The sequence below is a fragment of the Gymnoscopelus braueri genome, assembly GCF_963280865.1.
Source record: "Gymnoscopelus braueri genome assembly, chromosome: 10".
Taxonomy (NCBI): Eukaryota; Metazoa; Chordata; class Actinopteri; order Myctophiformes; family Myctophidae; genus Gymnoscopelus; species Gymnoscopelus braueri.
This window is the reverse complement of record NC_137611.1, coordinates 13,374,932-13,393,297: the sequence shown is the minus strand read 5'-3', so window position 1 is coordinate 13,393,297 and position 18,366 is coordinate 13,374,932. Positions and strand designations below refer to the sequence as shown.

At 39.7% G+C, this 18,366-nt stretch overlaps 1 protein-coding gene across 1 annotated transcript; it reads right to left on the bottom strand.

Annotated features, from left to right (window-relative positions):
- Window positions 1-4,101: 4,101 nt before the first annotated feature.
- Window positions 4,102-18,154, bottom strand: rab31 (RAB31, member RAS oncogene family). Its single transcript, XM_080440092.1, has 7 exons — window positions 17,964-18,154; window positions 13,150-13,229; window positions 11,919-12,000; window positions 8,777-8,848; window positions 6,835-6,941; window positions 5,482-5,591; window positions 4,102-4,644 (listed from the first exon to the last, which is right to left on the bottom strand). Exons 1-7 carry the CDS (start codon window positions 17,997-17,999, stop codon window positions 4,547-4,549), a joined length of 585 nt encoding a protein of 194 aa, XP_080296218.1. The 5' UTR covers window positions 18,000-18,154; the 3' UTR covers window positions 4,102-4,546.
- Between the last annotated feature and the right edge of the window lie 212 nt (window positions 18,155-18,366).

The window sequence follows — 18,366 nt, the reverse complement described above, 5'->3', positions numbered from 1 at the left end:
CATTATCAATGTCATTATAATCACATAATGACTCGGGGCGAGTGCTAAATTAAAATTAGGGACTGCTGGTGTTTGTATACGTTCTTTCTCCTTGGTAACGTTAAAATAAAGAAACAATCTTGTTATAATGTTGAGTTACAGTTGAATACAAATGGTATTCAAATACACTTCCAGATCCAAAAAAGGTTGTGTTCGATGCGAGTATAACCTGTTTTCAGCCTATAGGTTTCTGTCTGTTCCACTTAGTTACCTTCATGACTCTCTCTTGCAGAGTTTCTGGCTGACTGGGCTTAATATATTTTCGTTACTCACTGGGGAGGCAGAAGGGGACAAAGTAAACTTGGTGGTGGTGCCTATACCCTGGATGTCCAAGTTATCTTCAGGTTGAGAGAACTCTGAGTCATAGTCCTCTTTAGGAGGAGGAGGAGGAGGAGGAGGACGACGACATGGAGGGGCAGGCAGCAGGCCTTCCTCATCAGAGGAGATCCTGTAGTCACTGTCTTGCAAAATAGCAAGACATCTACAATATAGTAGATGTCAAGCCAAAAATTCTAATGACAGTATATGCACAGCTTGGGTGACGCAGTGGTAAAGTGCCTGCCGTAGTGCAGGGTGTAGGGTGGTATTTGTCACTGCATGTATTCCTATGGGCTGGGGGTGGGGGGGGCACCTGTCAGCAGGGAGTGTTGGGGCACCTGTCAGCAGGGAGTGTTGGGCGGGAGGAGTAGGACGAAAGCTCTATCTATGTCCCCCCGGTGGGGGCTCCTCACTGGCAGGTGAGTCAGCAGGATACAACAGCAGTGACAACACAGACATGTGTGTGGGGACTGGGGAGGAATCAATTGGCATAATGACTAAATTGGGGAGAAAAAGGGGTAAACAGCTAAAAGATAATGTAAAAAAAAAAAGAGATAAGTACCCAGCTCATTGTTTGTTATTTTGGAAGGTGAGATGCTGTCATGTGTTCCTTCCAGCTGTGGAAGGTTGGTCTTCCTCAGTATCTGGAGGGGAGCTAGAGGAGAAGGAGAGACGTTTCTTCCCTTGTCATTTCATGAGAGGGGTTTTGCATTTTCTTACAACTTTCAGTGGAACCAGAGAACCCGAAATGAAAGCACTTTTCACACATCGTGCGTTGATGAATTGAATACATACTGTAGGACCACAATGGAAACAAGTCATCAGGACTTTTTTCGTGTTATACTTTTAGCCCAAGTGTTACTGTACTTCCGTGCTGTTTAAATTTTTTACCAATAAAGTATTCAATCAATAATCAGTCTAAAAATATATGCACAGTTTACATGCAAGTATATAGAGTATACTATCTAGATAGAACGTGCACACCATTCAAAGTAATATGGCGACAGAAAAGAACATGGCTAACATCCATTGAGTTCAATGGCAAAGTGGCTCCCTGTTATATTTGGTTCCTCAAGCCCGACTGTATACTGTATAACAAACATAGACATGAAGAATGGAGTAAAATAATTTGATCATGGAAACGTACAATACCATTTTCACACTAACAAGCAAAGACTCAGGATTTGAAAGTGTAGTTTGTTATTTGAGCTGCCGGGTTTGTTGCTTTGTACGGCAAGATGTTTTCGTCATATGTCCCGTCCAGCTGCAGAGAGATAACGTGACCGTCCAGGAGATTAGATTATACACTTATTGAGGTATTGGTGATGGTTGGTGTGTGACTCTGAAAGCATAATAAACAGGAACTTGCTGGGAAAATTGACAGAAGTGCATCCTGATGTTTTTGTCCAGTGCATTTGCACTATGCTTAACTGAGACTAATCTCCAATTAGTATTCCGCTCCACTTGCTTTAAAGCTGCAATGCCGGAACTTATAAAGAAAACATACTTTTTAACCAGTCTGTATAGTAGAGTATGTTATAACACAATGTAACTAGCAGAGGTTGGAGGTGGTCTTCCTACTCTTCTCCATTGAGAAAGTTTGGGTCAATTAGAAGATCTGGCAGTAATTCATTTTTGGGGCCAAACTTTTAGTTACCCGCTTGGGAGTTGAAGGAAAATGCATGCTTACTTCACACGTGTTTATGGCTTGAGAAAGTACTGCAGTCACATCATATTTTTCTTTTCCTTTTCCTGGGCCGACAAAGCATGCCCTTGTGACGTCATAGGGTCAAATCTGGCTCATGACTTTCGTTTGACTTTTGGCCTCTGCCTCTCCCTCTCTCATTTCTGCAGCACTACATACAGTATGCTTGAGTAGAATTGCAATAAAGCATTAAAATAAACATTTACATTCCTTATATAACACTATTAGATCAAATCATTTCTGTAATTCCACTACAGTAAAACAACACACAAGGAAAATGTATTATTACTTCTTTATTACACAGATTAATGTACAAATGTTAATCTGGTCTACAAACATTACAGAAGGGGGTAGGCATACATTAAAGCAGTGGTTCTCAAATGTTTTCATCTCAAGGACCCTCAAATATTTTGAAGATTGTTTGAAAATAGCAGATCAACAAGCTCACAATGCGTCGCGAGCTTATAGATTGTCCATTTTCAAAAGGATGTATATAGGGTTAAAGTGGTTAAAATTTGATGCTGTATTAACTAATTTAGCTGGGGACCCACTGGAACCCCATCAAGGACCCCTGGGGGTCCCCAGACCACACTTTGAGAACCACCGCATTAAAGGAAAGATGCAATAGATGTATAGCGGGCGGTTTAAAAGTAGATTCTTAGGTATGCCATTAGTCTGTCGATTTAGACAAGCAATACATGCATCTACCTAACTTGCAGCATGCCCATTTTATCTGCATCATACAGCAGCTTTGATTTGTTTTCTTTTTTGTTTTCTTTTAAGGCACTTGGATGAATATAGCAATGGCAATCCAAGAAATGGCAACATTTTTCTTTCTTACTTTTTTTTACAAAACTGTTATAAAGTCTACTACATATTACATAACCTGTAAGAAATTATTAGATGATAAACATGGTTGTATGGTGGTCAATCATGTGCAAAGTAAAATACTCTTTTATAATAAGTAAAAACTCAACCGGCCTATCGTACAACACTGGGAGTAAGAAGTAGCACATTTTGTAACTCAAATAATACAACTGTAAACATTATCTTATGTATGGAACTGTGGTTTCACTAATACTCATATTGGCAATCATGTTTAAACCATAAATGCGCAGAATATGTCTTTAAGGCAAAGTGGCAATTATACTGCAATTAATTGTGCAGCCTCCAAAAAGTAAAATACTCAACAATACTGTCGGGATACAGTAGAGAAAATTGACATTGTCAAGTGGTCAAATTCCCTGTTTGTGCAGGTGCCGTAATTACTTCCTTAATTATCATTTAACCATTTTAACGATTACATTTAGGAGGATAGAGGGTAAAAAAAGAAAAATAATACAATCCAAGCTTCAATAGACTAAAAATGTATTTGACACTTGTGAACGGCTATAACATAGTGGCAGTGTTTGTTTCTCAAGCTCAGACGACACAATTTATGAAAAATCTTCATCTACATCTCTGTAGGAGCAATGCTGGCAATGGAATGGCAGTGTTTCAGCATAGGGGGCCGTTGTGCTATTACAGATTTAAGCTGGTCAGTCAATGGCATTACAGTAAAATCCTTACGCAGCCACAGCGTTTACAACACGTCATGAGCCAATGGAATGTAAAGCCTTTGTAACTTAGTAATGCAAAATGTATGCTATTTATAGGTTGACACCTTATAGTCAAATTAAATTCTATACATGTGATACATATATACTGTACAGTCAAATCCAGTGTTACATTAACACTGGGTTTTACTGTGTGGCCACACAATGTCTCCATGAGGAAAACAATAATAATGCAGCCATGACTAAATCAATGACATCAACTTCTAGAAAGTGTCATTGAAAGCCCACAGTGCATCAACAGTTTCTACAGAGCAACTGACTCTTCAAAAAGAAACTTAATATTGCCTCAACTATTCAAATTTGTCTTTCAATGGCACATCAACTAGATGACTCGCTATCAATTAATGCTTGATTTAGCTTTTAGTGATAATGGGTTTTTAGTGATAATGGGCTAACATTTTTTTAGTTTTTTTACCCAAATGGTTATGTCTAATATGCTTACAAAACTGTCCTATAGACATCCAACAAAGTATTGTAATTCAGTCATAAGGCCACTTGAGGGAGACAAACCAAATGTTTTCCGTTCCCATTCCTCATCAGAATCAGGTACAAGGTACAAAACCAGGAAGCACAAAGACCAATCAGGGACCAGGCTACTACTACTTCTATCACGTTTCTTACCAACCAAGACTTCATGTGTACCTTCCTCTATTCCCCTGGACCACCACATTGTTCAGATGGGTGTTGTTATTCATAAAGTTCATTATCATTATCATTACCTTCCTCTCTATTGCCATGGACCAGCACATTGTGAATATTGTGGACAGCATGCTGAGGAGATGAGGTGGTGTGTTGGGGAGGGGTCGGGGGGGGGGGGGATTCCTTGGAGCTGATGCTAATACCCCCTTAGAGCTTTTGCTAAGTGTTATTAGCAGCATCTCCTGGTTGATGGAGGCGGCTGCCGAGTAAGTTTGAAGGACTCGTTGCTATCTGCATCAGGATTTTCCAGCGGCGGAATCTGTTTACCTAAAAAGAAAAGGGATCAGAATTAGAGTTGGTTTTTAGTCTAGGTAATTACCAATCTGGAAACCCATCCGGTAAAAACAAAATAAAATAAAATGTTTGTCTTTGTTTTTGCCTCTGGGGCACCACCTCCTTTATTGTATCGAAAGAGGAACTTGGTTTGGCTCTTCCCCTTTCTTAGTCTACTTCCTCCCGGGTGCTTCTGTGTTTATTCCTACTTACAACAACGCTAGATGTTTAAGGCAGTGGTGCTGACAGGTTCAGCTGTTAACAGAATCTGTCTTGAGAGATTGGGTAATCACTAATCAATAATTTTTAGCAGCAAGAAGCATAGTTTGAGTAGTAGTTCCATTAAGGGTACCACCACACACCAGCCAAATGCCAGTGTATTTTGACTAGGGCTAGTAACACTGTCTATTCTACCAGCCGCTTGACAAATTGCAAAGGATTGTTTGGAATTTATTGGAAACTGTATTCTGTTATAAATCTCTAAGAACTGAATATTGAAAAATGTTGGCTGGTGATTTATTAAATGTTTTTACCAGAAACTATGGCAAAAGGGATGACAACATTTTGAAACAGGTAAATAATCCATTTTTTTCCATGGAACCTCATCATAACCCTTCTACCAACCATAAAATGACCTTTAGTTTGAATTGCGTAAAAAAAAGAAAAAGGGGCCTTTGATGGGTGACCGTTGCTTGACACAGAAACAGGAATTATTCTTGGCTTCATATGTTGAAACACTGACAATATTTAGACCCACACTACGCACCATGACAACATGACCTAGTGACACATGTCACACATGATGATAACCACAAGTGGCAGGAAACGTACTGATTTTCTGAAAGAGTTCCTCAACGTTGACAGCGTTTCTAGCACTGGTCTCGATGAAAATAGCTGCAATTGATTCAGCAAACTCCTTAGCTTCCTTCATAGGCACTTCCCTGTAAATGAGAAGGAGATTAAAGTAAGCAAGCGGTAGCCCACAGTGGAAAGGGACCACCGCAATCATTTAAATATTGGGATATCTCCTATTGCTGCTACTGGACATTTTACCATGTTTTATCATGTATAAAGAGTCCACCTTAAATATCTCTGAGGTGCAGTTTGCTTTACATTTGTCATTCAGGCAATTTGGGAGATGCTTTTATGCAAAGCACCTAAAATTACATGCATTGCATTCACTCACTCACTCACTTACTGATTCTCACTAGAATCATAACAAACTTTGGTTACAGATGTAGACTCTGCATACTCGTATTTGGAAGCCAGGGCCATATACACAAACTGACCACGAGTGGCCTGAAAATCGCTGGCATGACAAAGAGCAAAGCCAAACAACTTATAGCTAATTATTGCTCTGTTTCAGCTGTTATAGGCAGTATGGCTGTGTGGAGGAGAAGGTGCTATATGTACCTATGAACTGTCTAACCCGGTTTCATTTGTTTACCTGTAAATTCATATTAATTTGTGGATTCAAATAAATAATTTAAATGTGCATGCTAATCTCACATAATATGTGATATTATTACTAGCCCAAACAATGGCATATTTCTTGTGCACTCTGACAGCAGGCCACAGACCTCAATCTAATTGGTCAACGACAACTATATCCTATACAGTATTTATATATATGTGTCTCTGTCTGCAGGTTCTTTAGACTATTGATAGACTGTGCATGCATATATCCATCCATAAACTCATTGTTGATAAACCACACACACACACACACACACACACACACACACACACACACACACACACACACACACACACACACACACACACACACACACACACACACACACACACACACACACACAGTATATTATTAATTAATTGGCAATAGATGTATATCCAAGTATCCATTTATATATTCACTGTTGATAGACGGTTCATAGACTGTATGCATTTATTTATTCAAAACATTCCTGGAATGTATAGATTTATCTTGTTTTGTTCTTTACTCTTACCTGTACCTCTTCTATGTTTTATTCGTATCGTTGTTTCTGCTATGACACCTGATATTCCCTCCAGCGATCAATAAAGGTCTGTCTGTCTGTCTGTGTCTCTGTCTGTCTCTGTCTGTCTGTCTCTGTCTCTCTCCCTCTCTCTCTCTCTCTCTCGCATATATACAGCATATCAATACTGCACTAATTCAATATAGGAGCATAGTTATTGACCCACCTGATGTCTCCTAAATCATTCTTGTTCCCTGCTATGGCTACAACAATGTCCTCTGGTCCATGCTCTTTCAACTCCTTCACCCACTTCTTCAGTGTCTGGAAAGAGTCCTAGACGACACAGCAAAATAACAGTCATCTCAGGGCTAAGAAACACTTATTCACTTTAACTGGGAGGTTGTGCTGTGCAGACATGCTCTTTGTCAGCAAATCCCACTTTAAAGTTACACATGATGACAGCTGTGAACCCAGTACCACCAGTGTGCTGCTATTGGTGACTCTGCACTTCTACTGAAGAGAACTGAAGCTAAAGAGTCTTGATTAAACAATTAAACCCAATACACTTAGCTGACCGATGTCCCTCATGGCTCTATACTTGATCCCCTCCCTTTTCCCCCTCTACACAAAATCAAATAGCTGAAAATAGCCAATCTACAAGCTCACAACATGGCACATTGCGTCGCATTCGAGCTTGTAGATTGGATATTTTCGCCGTATGTTCACCCCAGAATAGGGATGCTAGGGTTCATGTGGTTGAAGGATAAAGCCGGTGTAATTAAAAAATATTTTCTCATTGTCAACATAGCATTTGTCCTACTAACAAGTATTGTCCATAATACTAACAATACTATATGTTGACTATATTATAGTCAACACCACAATATCCAAAAGTCATAGAACTGTCAAAAAACAACTGTTAAAACAGGTCACAAATCTGTATGTTGTTTTGAGCAGCATCATTTGGCATGCATTTCACTGAAAATAAGCGATAGCGATACACTTTTTAAATCTCTGTTTCAGTCCCCAGTAAAACGAGGAACTGTTTTATTTCACTATTATTATGTACAGTAACAGATACTATGATGAATTGGACTGACATCACAGGCAGAGACACTTTATTTATAGAGCACATTTAACAGTGTTGAACCAAAGTGCTGTACACTCAGTAACAAAATACTAAAATAAACAAGAGCAAAAAACAATACACAATAAACAGGACAACATTAGACGCAATGCCTGGAGGAAACAGCAGCTTCTCAATCTGAATTTTCACACGCCAAGGAGAACAAGTGAGTTTTCAAACGTGATTTAACAGGCAGGGTTTGAGACGCTCTAACATGGGGTGAAAGCTTGTTCCACAGTGTGGGCGCTATGAAGGAAAATTAACTATCTCCCCGGGTTTTCAGCTTTGTTGCTGGGACCTTAAGGAGTGACTGGTCAGTAGACCTCAAGACCCTTGTAGCGTTATTGGGAGGTAGAAGTAAAAAAAAGTAAGGACTTATTTACAAATGGTCCGGAAAATTAGATATGATTGCTTGCAACATGTTTATCTACATAGCGTCCCTATTCAGGGCATGCAAAAACAGGCGAACGTTAGGCGAAAATAGCAAATCCACAAGCAATTCACAACACGTCACATAACTTGCAGATCGGCTATTTGGCATACAACAAAGTACATAGGGTTTAAGTAGTTGACATTTTTGACTACCTCAAAACAGATAAGGTCTTCCGTCCATTGAGGACATCTACGTCAGCAGGTGAAGGACCAGTGCGGTCCGCATAATGGAGGACCCCCACTCACCCGCTCCCCTCGGGCAAGAGTCCATCAAAGCTAGAACTGAAAGGCTTAAATGCAGCTTCTACCCAGGGGCTGATAGACTGATGAACTCTATGCCCCCATAAATGCACTTTCGCTGTTCTGCCTTGCTGTGCTGTTATATACAGTATGTCATGCTGCTACGTTATCTTGTTTTGATAAATTCTGGATGCTACTGTTTTTAATATGCTGCTCAGTTTTAATTCACAGCACTTTAGGATTTTATGCTTATTTTTAATTTATTGATAGTTATTTTATTGTACACCATTGGTCCTGAGTACGATTTTCGTTTCATGTGCAAGCATGTAAATGACAAATAAAGTGAACCTTGAACCTTGATCTTTCTTACCAGTTTAGTAATGTCATAGACGATGACGGCAGCAGCAGATCCTCGATAGTACATGGGAGCTAGTGAGTGAAACTACAAGAAAAAAGAAAAGAAAAGGGAAGAACAGAGCGTGACAATCTGTTCACTCATTACATCATATGGAACATCACATTATTCAGCATGCTTCATCGGTTCATCATGCTATGCAACGGTCTTGTGATCATATGTGAACTAGAGATATAGTCTAGTATAATTGTGGAATGTCACAGAATTAATGCTAAATATATAACGTAATTGATTTCTGAAGGTTTGGATGAGTTCGTGCAATGATTAAAAGAATGCACATTGCTTGAATATTTCTAAGCAATTTGACTGTAAGGAAACCTTTAACTTGACTTTAACACAATTAACACTACAGAGGGTGGCGCATGGCACTTCATTTGATTATGGTAAACCACATTAACCCTGGTGTCCTTATTTTGGGAAATGTTCAAAAAGTCAAAAGACATTTTTAAAATAGCTGAAATAGCAGATCTATAAGCTCACAAGTTCAGCTTATATATTGGCTATTTCTTTTTTTTAGCTATTTGTCATACGATCATGTATATAGGGCTTAAGTTGTTAAGCATGTAAAGGAAGGAAAAAAATACATTGGCATTCCCTACTTTCACCCTGGCTTCCCTATTTTGGGCGTGTCAGAATAGATAACATTTAAAAAACAAAGTAGCATAATCTACAAGCAACATCTACAAGCTCATCAATGTCGTAATGCGACGTGTCGTGAGCTTGTAAATCAGCTTTTTGATTTGATTTTTAAATAGGGCTTAAGGGGTTAATACTGGTTTTCCATGTACCATGTTCAAGCTAGCAAGCTTTTGCACAAGAACAGGATAGATTTTTTCCATCCATCCATAACCCCACCTCCCCTCTTATGTGGCACCGTGACAAAACAACAACCTCAAACTCTGGACCTGTGTGAATAATCCTCTTCATGCCAACAAATCAGCCCACTTCACGATGACACACATAAGATAAGAGATTGTGTAACTGCTACATTCCTCGACAAAATGGGAGGACAGTGTCAATGCACTAATATTCAGGCATGATTTATGAACTAAGTGTGAATACGTTTGTCTTGCTTTGCTTGATAAGCTGAAGGACACATCAACTCATCCAGTTAGGGGTGTGAATCAACATTGGGTGGGTTAGAATCTGGGTGAACGCCATAATGGCACATCATCACTTCCTCTTTCCATAGTATACTGTATGTCACTCTCCACAGAAGCACAAATTCCTTCAACGTTTTTCAGGCCAAGGACCGCTTAGCTGAGAGAGAGAGTAAGCAGGGACCCCTACTATATATATATATATATATATATATATATATATATATATATATATATATATATATATATATATATATATATATATATATATATATATATATATATATATATTTTTTTTTTTTTTTTTTTTTTTTTCTTTTAGAAAAGCTTCCATTAACCTTTATGAGAGGCAAAGCTAGCTCACCATATTTAGCTGATTGTCTCATCAATGTCTGTTGACCGTTGAGAGACTTGAGACTAGCTTGGAAGTATTCCACAGGTGTGTCTTTTAAGTGCCTATGGGTTGCTTCCAAGTGATGCTGCAGCTGTGATGGCTTCATAGATTAGTTTGACAGCAGTATCATCAGTGTTTGTTTAACAAATTATCTTTGCTAATAATATGTTGGATTCATAATATGTGTAATTTCAAACTTTTTAATAAAAATAAAAAAAAAGTAATAACAAAAAAAAAATCTCTTATCACACAAAACTTTGTCGGATCCCCTGTATTAACTCTGAAGACACCCTAAAGGTCACAGGCCCCCTGTTGAAGACCCATGCTTTAAAACAAACTATGTAATGGCCTCTAGGAGGAGATGTGCACACCTATATCTGAGACCATAACCAATTATATATATTTTTTTTTACCCCTTTTCCCCCCAAATTTAGTCATTATGTCAATTAACTACCCTCTCTGCTTGCCACAGCTATTCTACCCTATACTGGGTACAATAACTTTACTTGAGTATTTCCAATTTCCATTACTTGTACTTCTACTCCACTACATCTCAGAGCCAAATATTGTACTTTTATTCCACTACAATTATTTGAAAACTTTAGTTACTAGTTACTTTTGAGATATACATCATTATATTATGAAACATACATTAACCACTTTAGCCCTATTTTATACCTAGGCTATTTGAAAATAGCCGATCTACAAGACGCGTTGTTTTTTTGTACTTTAAGTACATTTTGATGCCAATACTTTTGTCCTTTTACTCAAGTCAATTTTGCATTCTGGACTTTTACTTGTAACAGAGTATTGCTATATTGCAGTATTGGTACTTTTACTTAAGTAAAGAATTTGAGTATGTTTTCCACCACTGACTGGCTCACCTGCCAGGGAGGAGCCCCCACCGGGAGGACGTACAGTAGCACGTCCCTCCTACTCCTACGTCCCCAGCCGCCCTAGCCCGTAGGAGTATCTGCAGTGACAAAGATCACCCTCCCCGCATGACCTCCATCCCTCAAACACGGTCAATTGTGTTCGTTCTAGACCAGCGGGTCTCAAACTTTTGTCCAGGACCCCCAAAATTATATGTATTTGGCCTGGGACCCCCATCTCAAAAGTATTGCTCCAAGAACCCCCAGAAACAAAGCTTTGAGTTAAAAATGACCGCAAAAAAATAAAAGAAAAAGAAGGCTATATTCAAAGATTTGCACACATTTTCAAGATTTTTCAAAAATAGCAGATCTTTTATACTTTAGCTATTAAAAAATAGCAGATATATAAACTCGTATATATCTGCTATTTTTGAATAGTTAAAATATAAAATAATAGTTAAATTGGTTAAAATGATTGTGACGCTATATTAACTACTTTTGCTGGGGACCCCCCCCCCCCGAACCCCACTTTGAGAACCAATGTTCTAGACGATCGGAAAGCCGGATGCTGTGGATTCGAACCCCTAGCCTAGACGCTGCAGTGATGGCTAGGAACTTTACCCCTACACCACCTGAGCGCCCTGACAAAGATGATTTCTAATTTTAAATGCAAATTGAGTTCATAAACTTGATTGGTAAGTGAAATGTTTGTCTGTAGTGCAAGTACACACCCTTTCCTGTCCTGCTGTGTCCCAGATCAGGAACTTGTGCAATTCATGTCCACTCGGCACTGTCTTGGTAAGGAATGATGCACTGTGAAGAATAAAGAACATTTTGCATGGTTTAGAGCACAATGTTTTCTAAAATTACCACCATACTTTCTACAAAGTCACACAATTTGGCGGTGAACAGAGAATGCTAACTTGGTGAAAACGTGATCAAAGAAAAATAATCATGAAAGCGGTATTGGTATTGGTGTGTCTTTTTCCATAGCGGACTTTGAGTTAGGCTCAACAGTTTATGTGCAAATGCCAAGTCAAGAGATTAGACTTGACTGCTATTCATTAAAGTTCACTGAAATGCAATTTACAAACTTATTTGAACCTGGGTCTGAATGAAGCAGGCTAGTTTTAGTTACAGATGGGTTATGTGCAATAACAAAGGGTTATCATTCCCAGTGACATCTTTTTAATGCTTTTTATGCTTATTCATAATATATTTTTAAATCAGTTTTAACCTGTGCCCCCTCTTTTTGTGATGTGTTTTTAACTAACCTTACTGTATGCCTATATGAGCTAAAGTATGTATCTATCTATCTTCTAACTCAGTGTCTATCAACCTTTTTTGTGCCAAGGCACACCTGGCATAGCCAAAAAATCCCAGGGCACACCTAGATATACGGTATATATATATATATATATAATTATATATATATATATATATATACGGTATATCTATATACACACACTAGGGGTGATTTCACGAAACGATACGATACGATATTGGGCACACAACTTCAATACGATTTCGATACGATACGATACGCACTTTTTTATCATGAAAATATATGGGGGAGAAAAAAAGCAAATGCAAACAAATATTTCTGTTTTTGCATTATTCAGACATGCAAACTTGTAGCTTTTCAGCTTCCACTAGCCGTTTTGAATCCAAATAGGGCAATAGTGTGACACCTGACCCGAAAAAAAACAGCATTTTGTCACCCTTTTCACCTCGGGCTGTTTGCATGCCTGATTATTTTTTTTTCATTTTTTTTTCTTTTCAAAATGATATTTTTTCAAACCTTCTTCAAACGGCGCGGCACACCTCAGCAGTAGCCCCGGCCCAAAATTGGGACGTTTGCCAGGGTTGATATACACTGTTCTAACTGACCAAAAGTGCTCATCTGTTTCACTTTTGTGTACATCACACCTACAATGTATTTTATAATTGTGATGATCTTACCCTATTGTTGGACTTATGTTGTGATCAAAGTGATCCTGTACAAAACGGCACACAATACTGGACTTCCCAACTCCAGTGTCCTAAAAATGGAAGAAAATTACAGCATATATGTCTTTACTCAAAATGTAAACATACACGTGGATTGTGATAGTACATGTTTAAACAAACATACTATACACATCATCATCATAGTATGTGTGAACAAAATACACATCAATATAGTACATGTAAACATACAGATCATTACAGTACATGTATGCTGATCATGATAGTACACAATCATACAAGCAGATCATTAGGTTACATGTAAACATTCAAGTAGATCATCATAGGTGTCGAAAAAGCTATCAAAAAAGCTAACAAATCAGCTAACAAAAGCTGGATTGGTGCTGAGGAGCAATGATGACGTCACCACACCGGTCATTGCCGAATCAGAGGTGTGCATGTTTTTTTTTCCAGAGGGTTAAGGGTTAACCCACACAAGGCAGTGGGGGTCAGATGCATGACTCTGCTGTGTGGAGCATTTGTGGACATTTACAGTACAACCAATCTCTTTCTGAGGGAAGAGTCCTCCTCTCCTGCTTCAACTCAGTCACCATTGGTAACTGGTGTGAATGACTGGCGTCACGTAGCCCTCACCCCAATAGTGAGCAAATTGCTTTGAGAAGCATTTAAAGCAGTGGTTCTCAAACTTTTTCACGTCAAGGACCCCCAAAATGACATGCATTTGGCCCGCGGACCCCCATCTCAAAATGTTTTGTGCAAAAAATTACACAATTACACACTACAAGCTCATATGAGCTTGTAGATCTGCTAAAACCTGCCAAAACCATAAAGCTCCACACTGCCCTCACCCACCTGGAGAAGAGGGAAACTACAGCATTCAACACCATATAGTCCCCTCCAGATTTGACACCAAGCTCAGGTACCTACAGTAGGACTCAACCGCAGCCGGTGCAGCTGGATTATAGAGACAGCCACAACTGAGTGGGCCACACACACACACACACACAGCTCCAAACCAGTGGTCAAGTTTGCTGACGTCATGAGAAAATTCTTATTCTACTACTCTGCCACCAAAATGTGGAATGCCCTGACACCATCCATTAAAGGATGTTTGTGTATCACTGGTTTCTTTCAAAATTGGCCTGAAAAAACATCCATCAGGAGACTAAGGGGAGGTAAATGTAAATTCCCAACGAAAGGAGGAGTGATTCACTGCACTGCCAATTCCCTTTTCTCCTTTGTACATGTATTATTGTGTTAATTTTGTGTTAATTCTTTATGCTATGTTGATGAATTGAATACATAGGACCAGTGGAAATTGTGTCATCCTTTAATCCTTTAATATCTGATTGTACCACATGCTGTTTACATTCAATCAATCAATCAATCAATCAATCAATGACAGTGACAGAGGTTGAGCCGTTGAGAACCTAGCTGACCAATGTTGTAAGGAGAACAACCTGTCTCTCGTCAAGACGAAGGGGCTGATCGTGGACTACTACTACTACAGGAGACCGTAAAGAGAGCACGCCTCTACGCCGATGGCGTCAGTGCAGTGGAGAGTGTCAGCGATGTCCCATGCGCACACATCACCCCAACCAAGGATGGCTTCAGATGCTACCACATGGAAAGTGCTTCCACGCCCACAAGGCCAAAGGCAGTAGGCTCCGTAGCAGCTCCGTAGCAGCTCCCCCAGGTGATCAGGTTATTGACGATTGACTGTTGTCTGTCTGTCTGTCTGTCTGTCTGTCTGCCTACCACACACACACGTACATTGCACCCTTCACACAATATAGCCTACATGTCAATAAATACTTACACATACACATATGGATAATTTAGAAGTAGGACACACGAGTAATGCACATATTTTGCTTTACCTTCTACATTATTGCTATTCTTGTAGAAATGTACTTATTTATTGTTAACTATAACAAAACAAAACAATCTTGTGAATCTTGATATAACCTGTGTATATACACATACACAGGTTATACACACACAAAAGAATGTATATGTCACAGGTAAATTGGCATTCCAGGTAAATTGGAAGTGGAGCTTCAAGACAGCAACCAGGAAAAACAAGCACTGGCCTCAGTGGCGCACTTCGATAATCATTGGACCCTCCATCCACTATCATTGGGAGTCTGGGTTTGACTCCCGCTTGGGACATTACTTTTTCAAACAACCGCGTACTACTTTTCGCCGATAAAGTATAGTTTTGGACCATGACGGAGGCGCGCCGACTCAGTAGACCTTGAGGCCGAGGAGTCGCGCCCGAGCGCCTCTAGGCGCGAGTGCCCGCGACGACCGGCCGATGGACTGCTAGTCGACGTAAGCGCCGTCCGAGTTATGTACCGATAGGCACAGAATCGTAAATGATGTTGTGGGGACTGCGTTTGCCCCAACTGCCACTCAGTGCACTAACATAGCCCGCCAGCACCGCCCCCTCGCTCCCTTGTGCTTCAACTGCATGGAATAAGTGTGTGTGTGTGTGTGTGTGTGTGTGTTAGGGGTGTGCCGATATATCGTCCCGCGATATATCGCGATACGTTTTCGTGACGATATGTATCGTTTTGAGAAAAAAAAAATATCGTTTTCAAAAAACAAAAAAAACCTTTTTTTTTTTTTTTTTTACAATAATAATAATCAGGCATGCAAACAGCCCCGAGGTGAAAAGGGTGACAACATGTTTTTTTTTCGGGTCAGGTATCACACTATTGCCCTATTTTGATTCAAAACGGCTATTGTAGCTGAAAAGCTACAAGTTCGCATATCTGAATAATGCAAAAACAGAATTATTTGTTTGCATTTGCTTTTTTTCTCCCCCATATATTTTTCATAATAAAAAAAGTGCGTATCGTATCGTATCGAAATCGTATCGAAGTTGTGAGCCAAATATCGTATCGTATCGTGAAATTAGTGTATCGGCACACCCCTATTGTGTGTGTGTGTGTGTGTGTGTGTGTGTGTGTGTGTGTGTGTGTGTGTGTGTGTGTGTGTGTGTGTGTGTGTGTGTGTGTGTGTGTGTGTGTGTGTGTGTGTGTGTGTGTGTGTGTGTGTGTGTGTGTGCGCGTGCGTGCTCGTTTGTGCGCGTGTGCAGGCGTGCGTGTGTGGCTCATGTCTGGCTTACATTGCCCTCTATCGTTGATTCTACAGAATTGCCTGGGGGGTGAAAACAAGCGCCACTTTTCCAATTTACCTGGAATGCCAATTTACCTGTAACATATATATACATACATATATACACACACACACACACACACACACACACACACACACACACACACACACACACACACACACACACACACACACACACACACACACACACACACACACACACACACACACACACACACACACACACACACACACACACACACACACACACGCACACACGCACACACAGATCACGATAGTACATGTAAACATAGACATCATGAGAGCACACTGCCCCAACTTTTAATTTGGAACATCTTGGAATGCATGCGACCACAGTGGTAATGGTATGCGGATGGAGTTCCTTGTTTCTCTGAAGTGAATAAAGTGATGCACATTTCCTCGTAGTTGTTTATTTAATTCATGTATTTAATTGCATGTACGAGTCACACTGTCTTTACAAAGACACTGGTCTGGTGGTGTTTTGTCTTTAAAAAGACACTGGTCTGGAGGTGTCTTTACAAAGACACTGGTCTGGTGGTGTCTTTACAAAGACACTGGTCTGGAGGTGTCTTTACAAAGACACTGGTCTGGTGGTGTCTTTACAAAGACACTGGTCTGGAGGTGTCTTTACAAAGACACTGGTCTGGTGGTGTCTTTACAAAGACACTGGTCTGGAGGTGTCTTTACAAAGACACTGGTCTGGTGGTGTCTTTACAAAGACACTGGTCTGGAGGTGTCTTTACAAAGACACTGGTCTGGAGGTGTCTTTACAAAGACACTGGTCTGGTGGTGTCTTTACAAAGACACTGGTCTGGAGGTGTCTTTACAAAGACACTGGTCTGGAGGTGTCTTTACAAAGACACTGGTCTGGAGGTGTTTTGCAAACACAGCAACAATCTGGCTAACTTGTAAGAACTAGCCGGATGATGACGTCATGCATGCCTGGTCATTTTAGGAGACAAAGGCCAGGGGAGGAAAAAAGGAATGAGAGCAAAAACAGACACACTGACAGCAGACAATGACAGTGGTGTAAAGTAACTAAGCACATTTACTCAAAACTTTAACTAATTATACTAATTATCATCGCAAAACATACAATAACCACTTCAGCCCATTTCAGCCATTTGAAAATAGCCGATCTACAAGTTCACAGTTCAAAGCATTTTTATACATTTGGAAACTTGTGAAATGGGACATTCTGCATGAGTACTTGAACTACTTTTGGTACTTCAAGTACATTTTGATACCAATACTTTTGTACTTTTTTACTCAAGTAAATTTTGAATACCGGACTTTTATTTGTAACAGAGTATTTCTACATTGGAGTATTGATACTTTTACTCAAGTGAGTACTTTTTCCACCACTGTTCATAAATGCTTGCCTGTCTGCAGGCCATCCGTCCTGATCCGCCAGAAAGTGGGTCGATCGACCACCGAGACGAGTTGTTTTGACCCAAGTTTTAAAGAACAATCATAAAACAACATACACACAATTAAATGTAACGTATTTAAATTATTTATCCGCCGCCACCCAGACGAAGTAACGCCGATTCCTCACAAATGTTGTCGAGATGCAAATAAAACAGTGATGATGATCAGACAGATAAACAGACAGAAAGAACAAAAAACATCTGTCCACTTACCCCTAAAAGACACACTTTGAGTTCCCTGATGGCCATGTTTAAAAGAGATTATCTTCTTAAATCATAGTTCCTATAGAGGTAGAGGTGTCTTAATGCTTTTGCTGTCTCGTCATGCTTTACAACAGATGTGTGTGTTTTATGTTAAAGAAGAGAAACCAAACCCAGCCCCTCTGTGAGGGACTATGACCATCTTTACGAATGTAACGGAAAGGGACCGGTGTTGCCAGGTTTTACGAGAGAAACAAGCAACCAGGTCTATGAAAACGAGGCGACACATGAGCACTTTTAAATTGGATATTATTTTAAAATAGCCGACCTACAAGTTCGCGATGCAACGCGTTGTGAGCTTGTAGATCTGCTATTTATTTTTTTAAAGTGACAAATTAGAATTATTTTTTTTAAA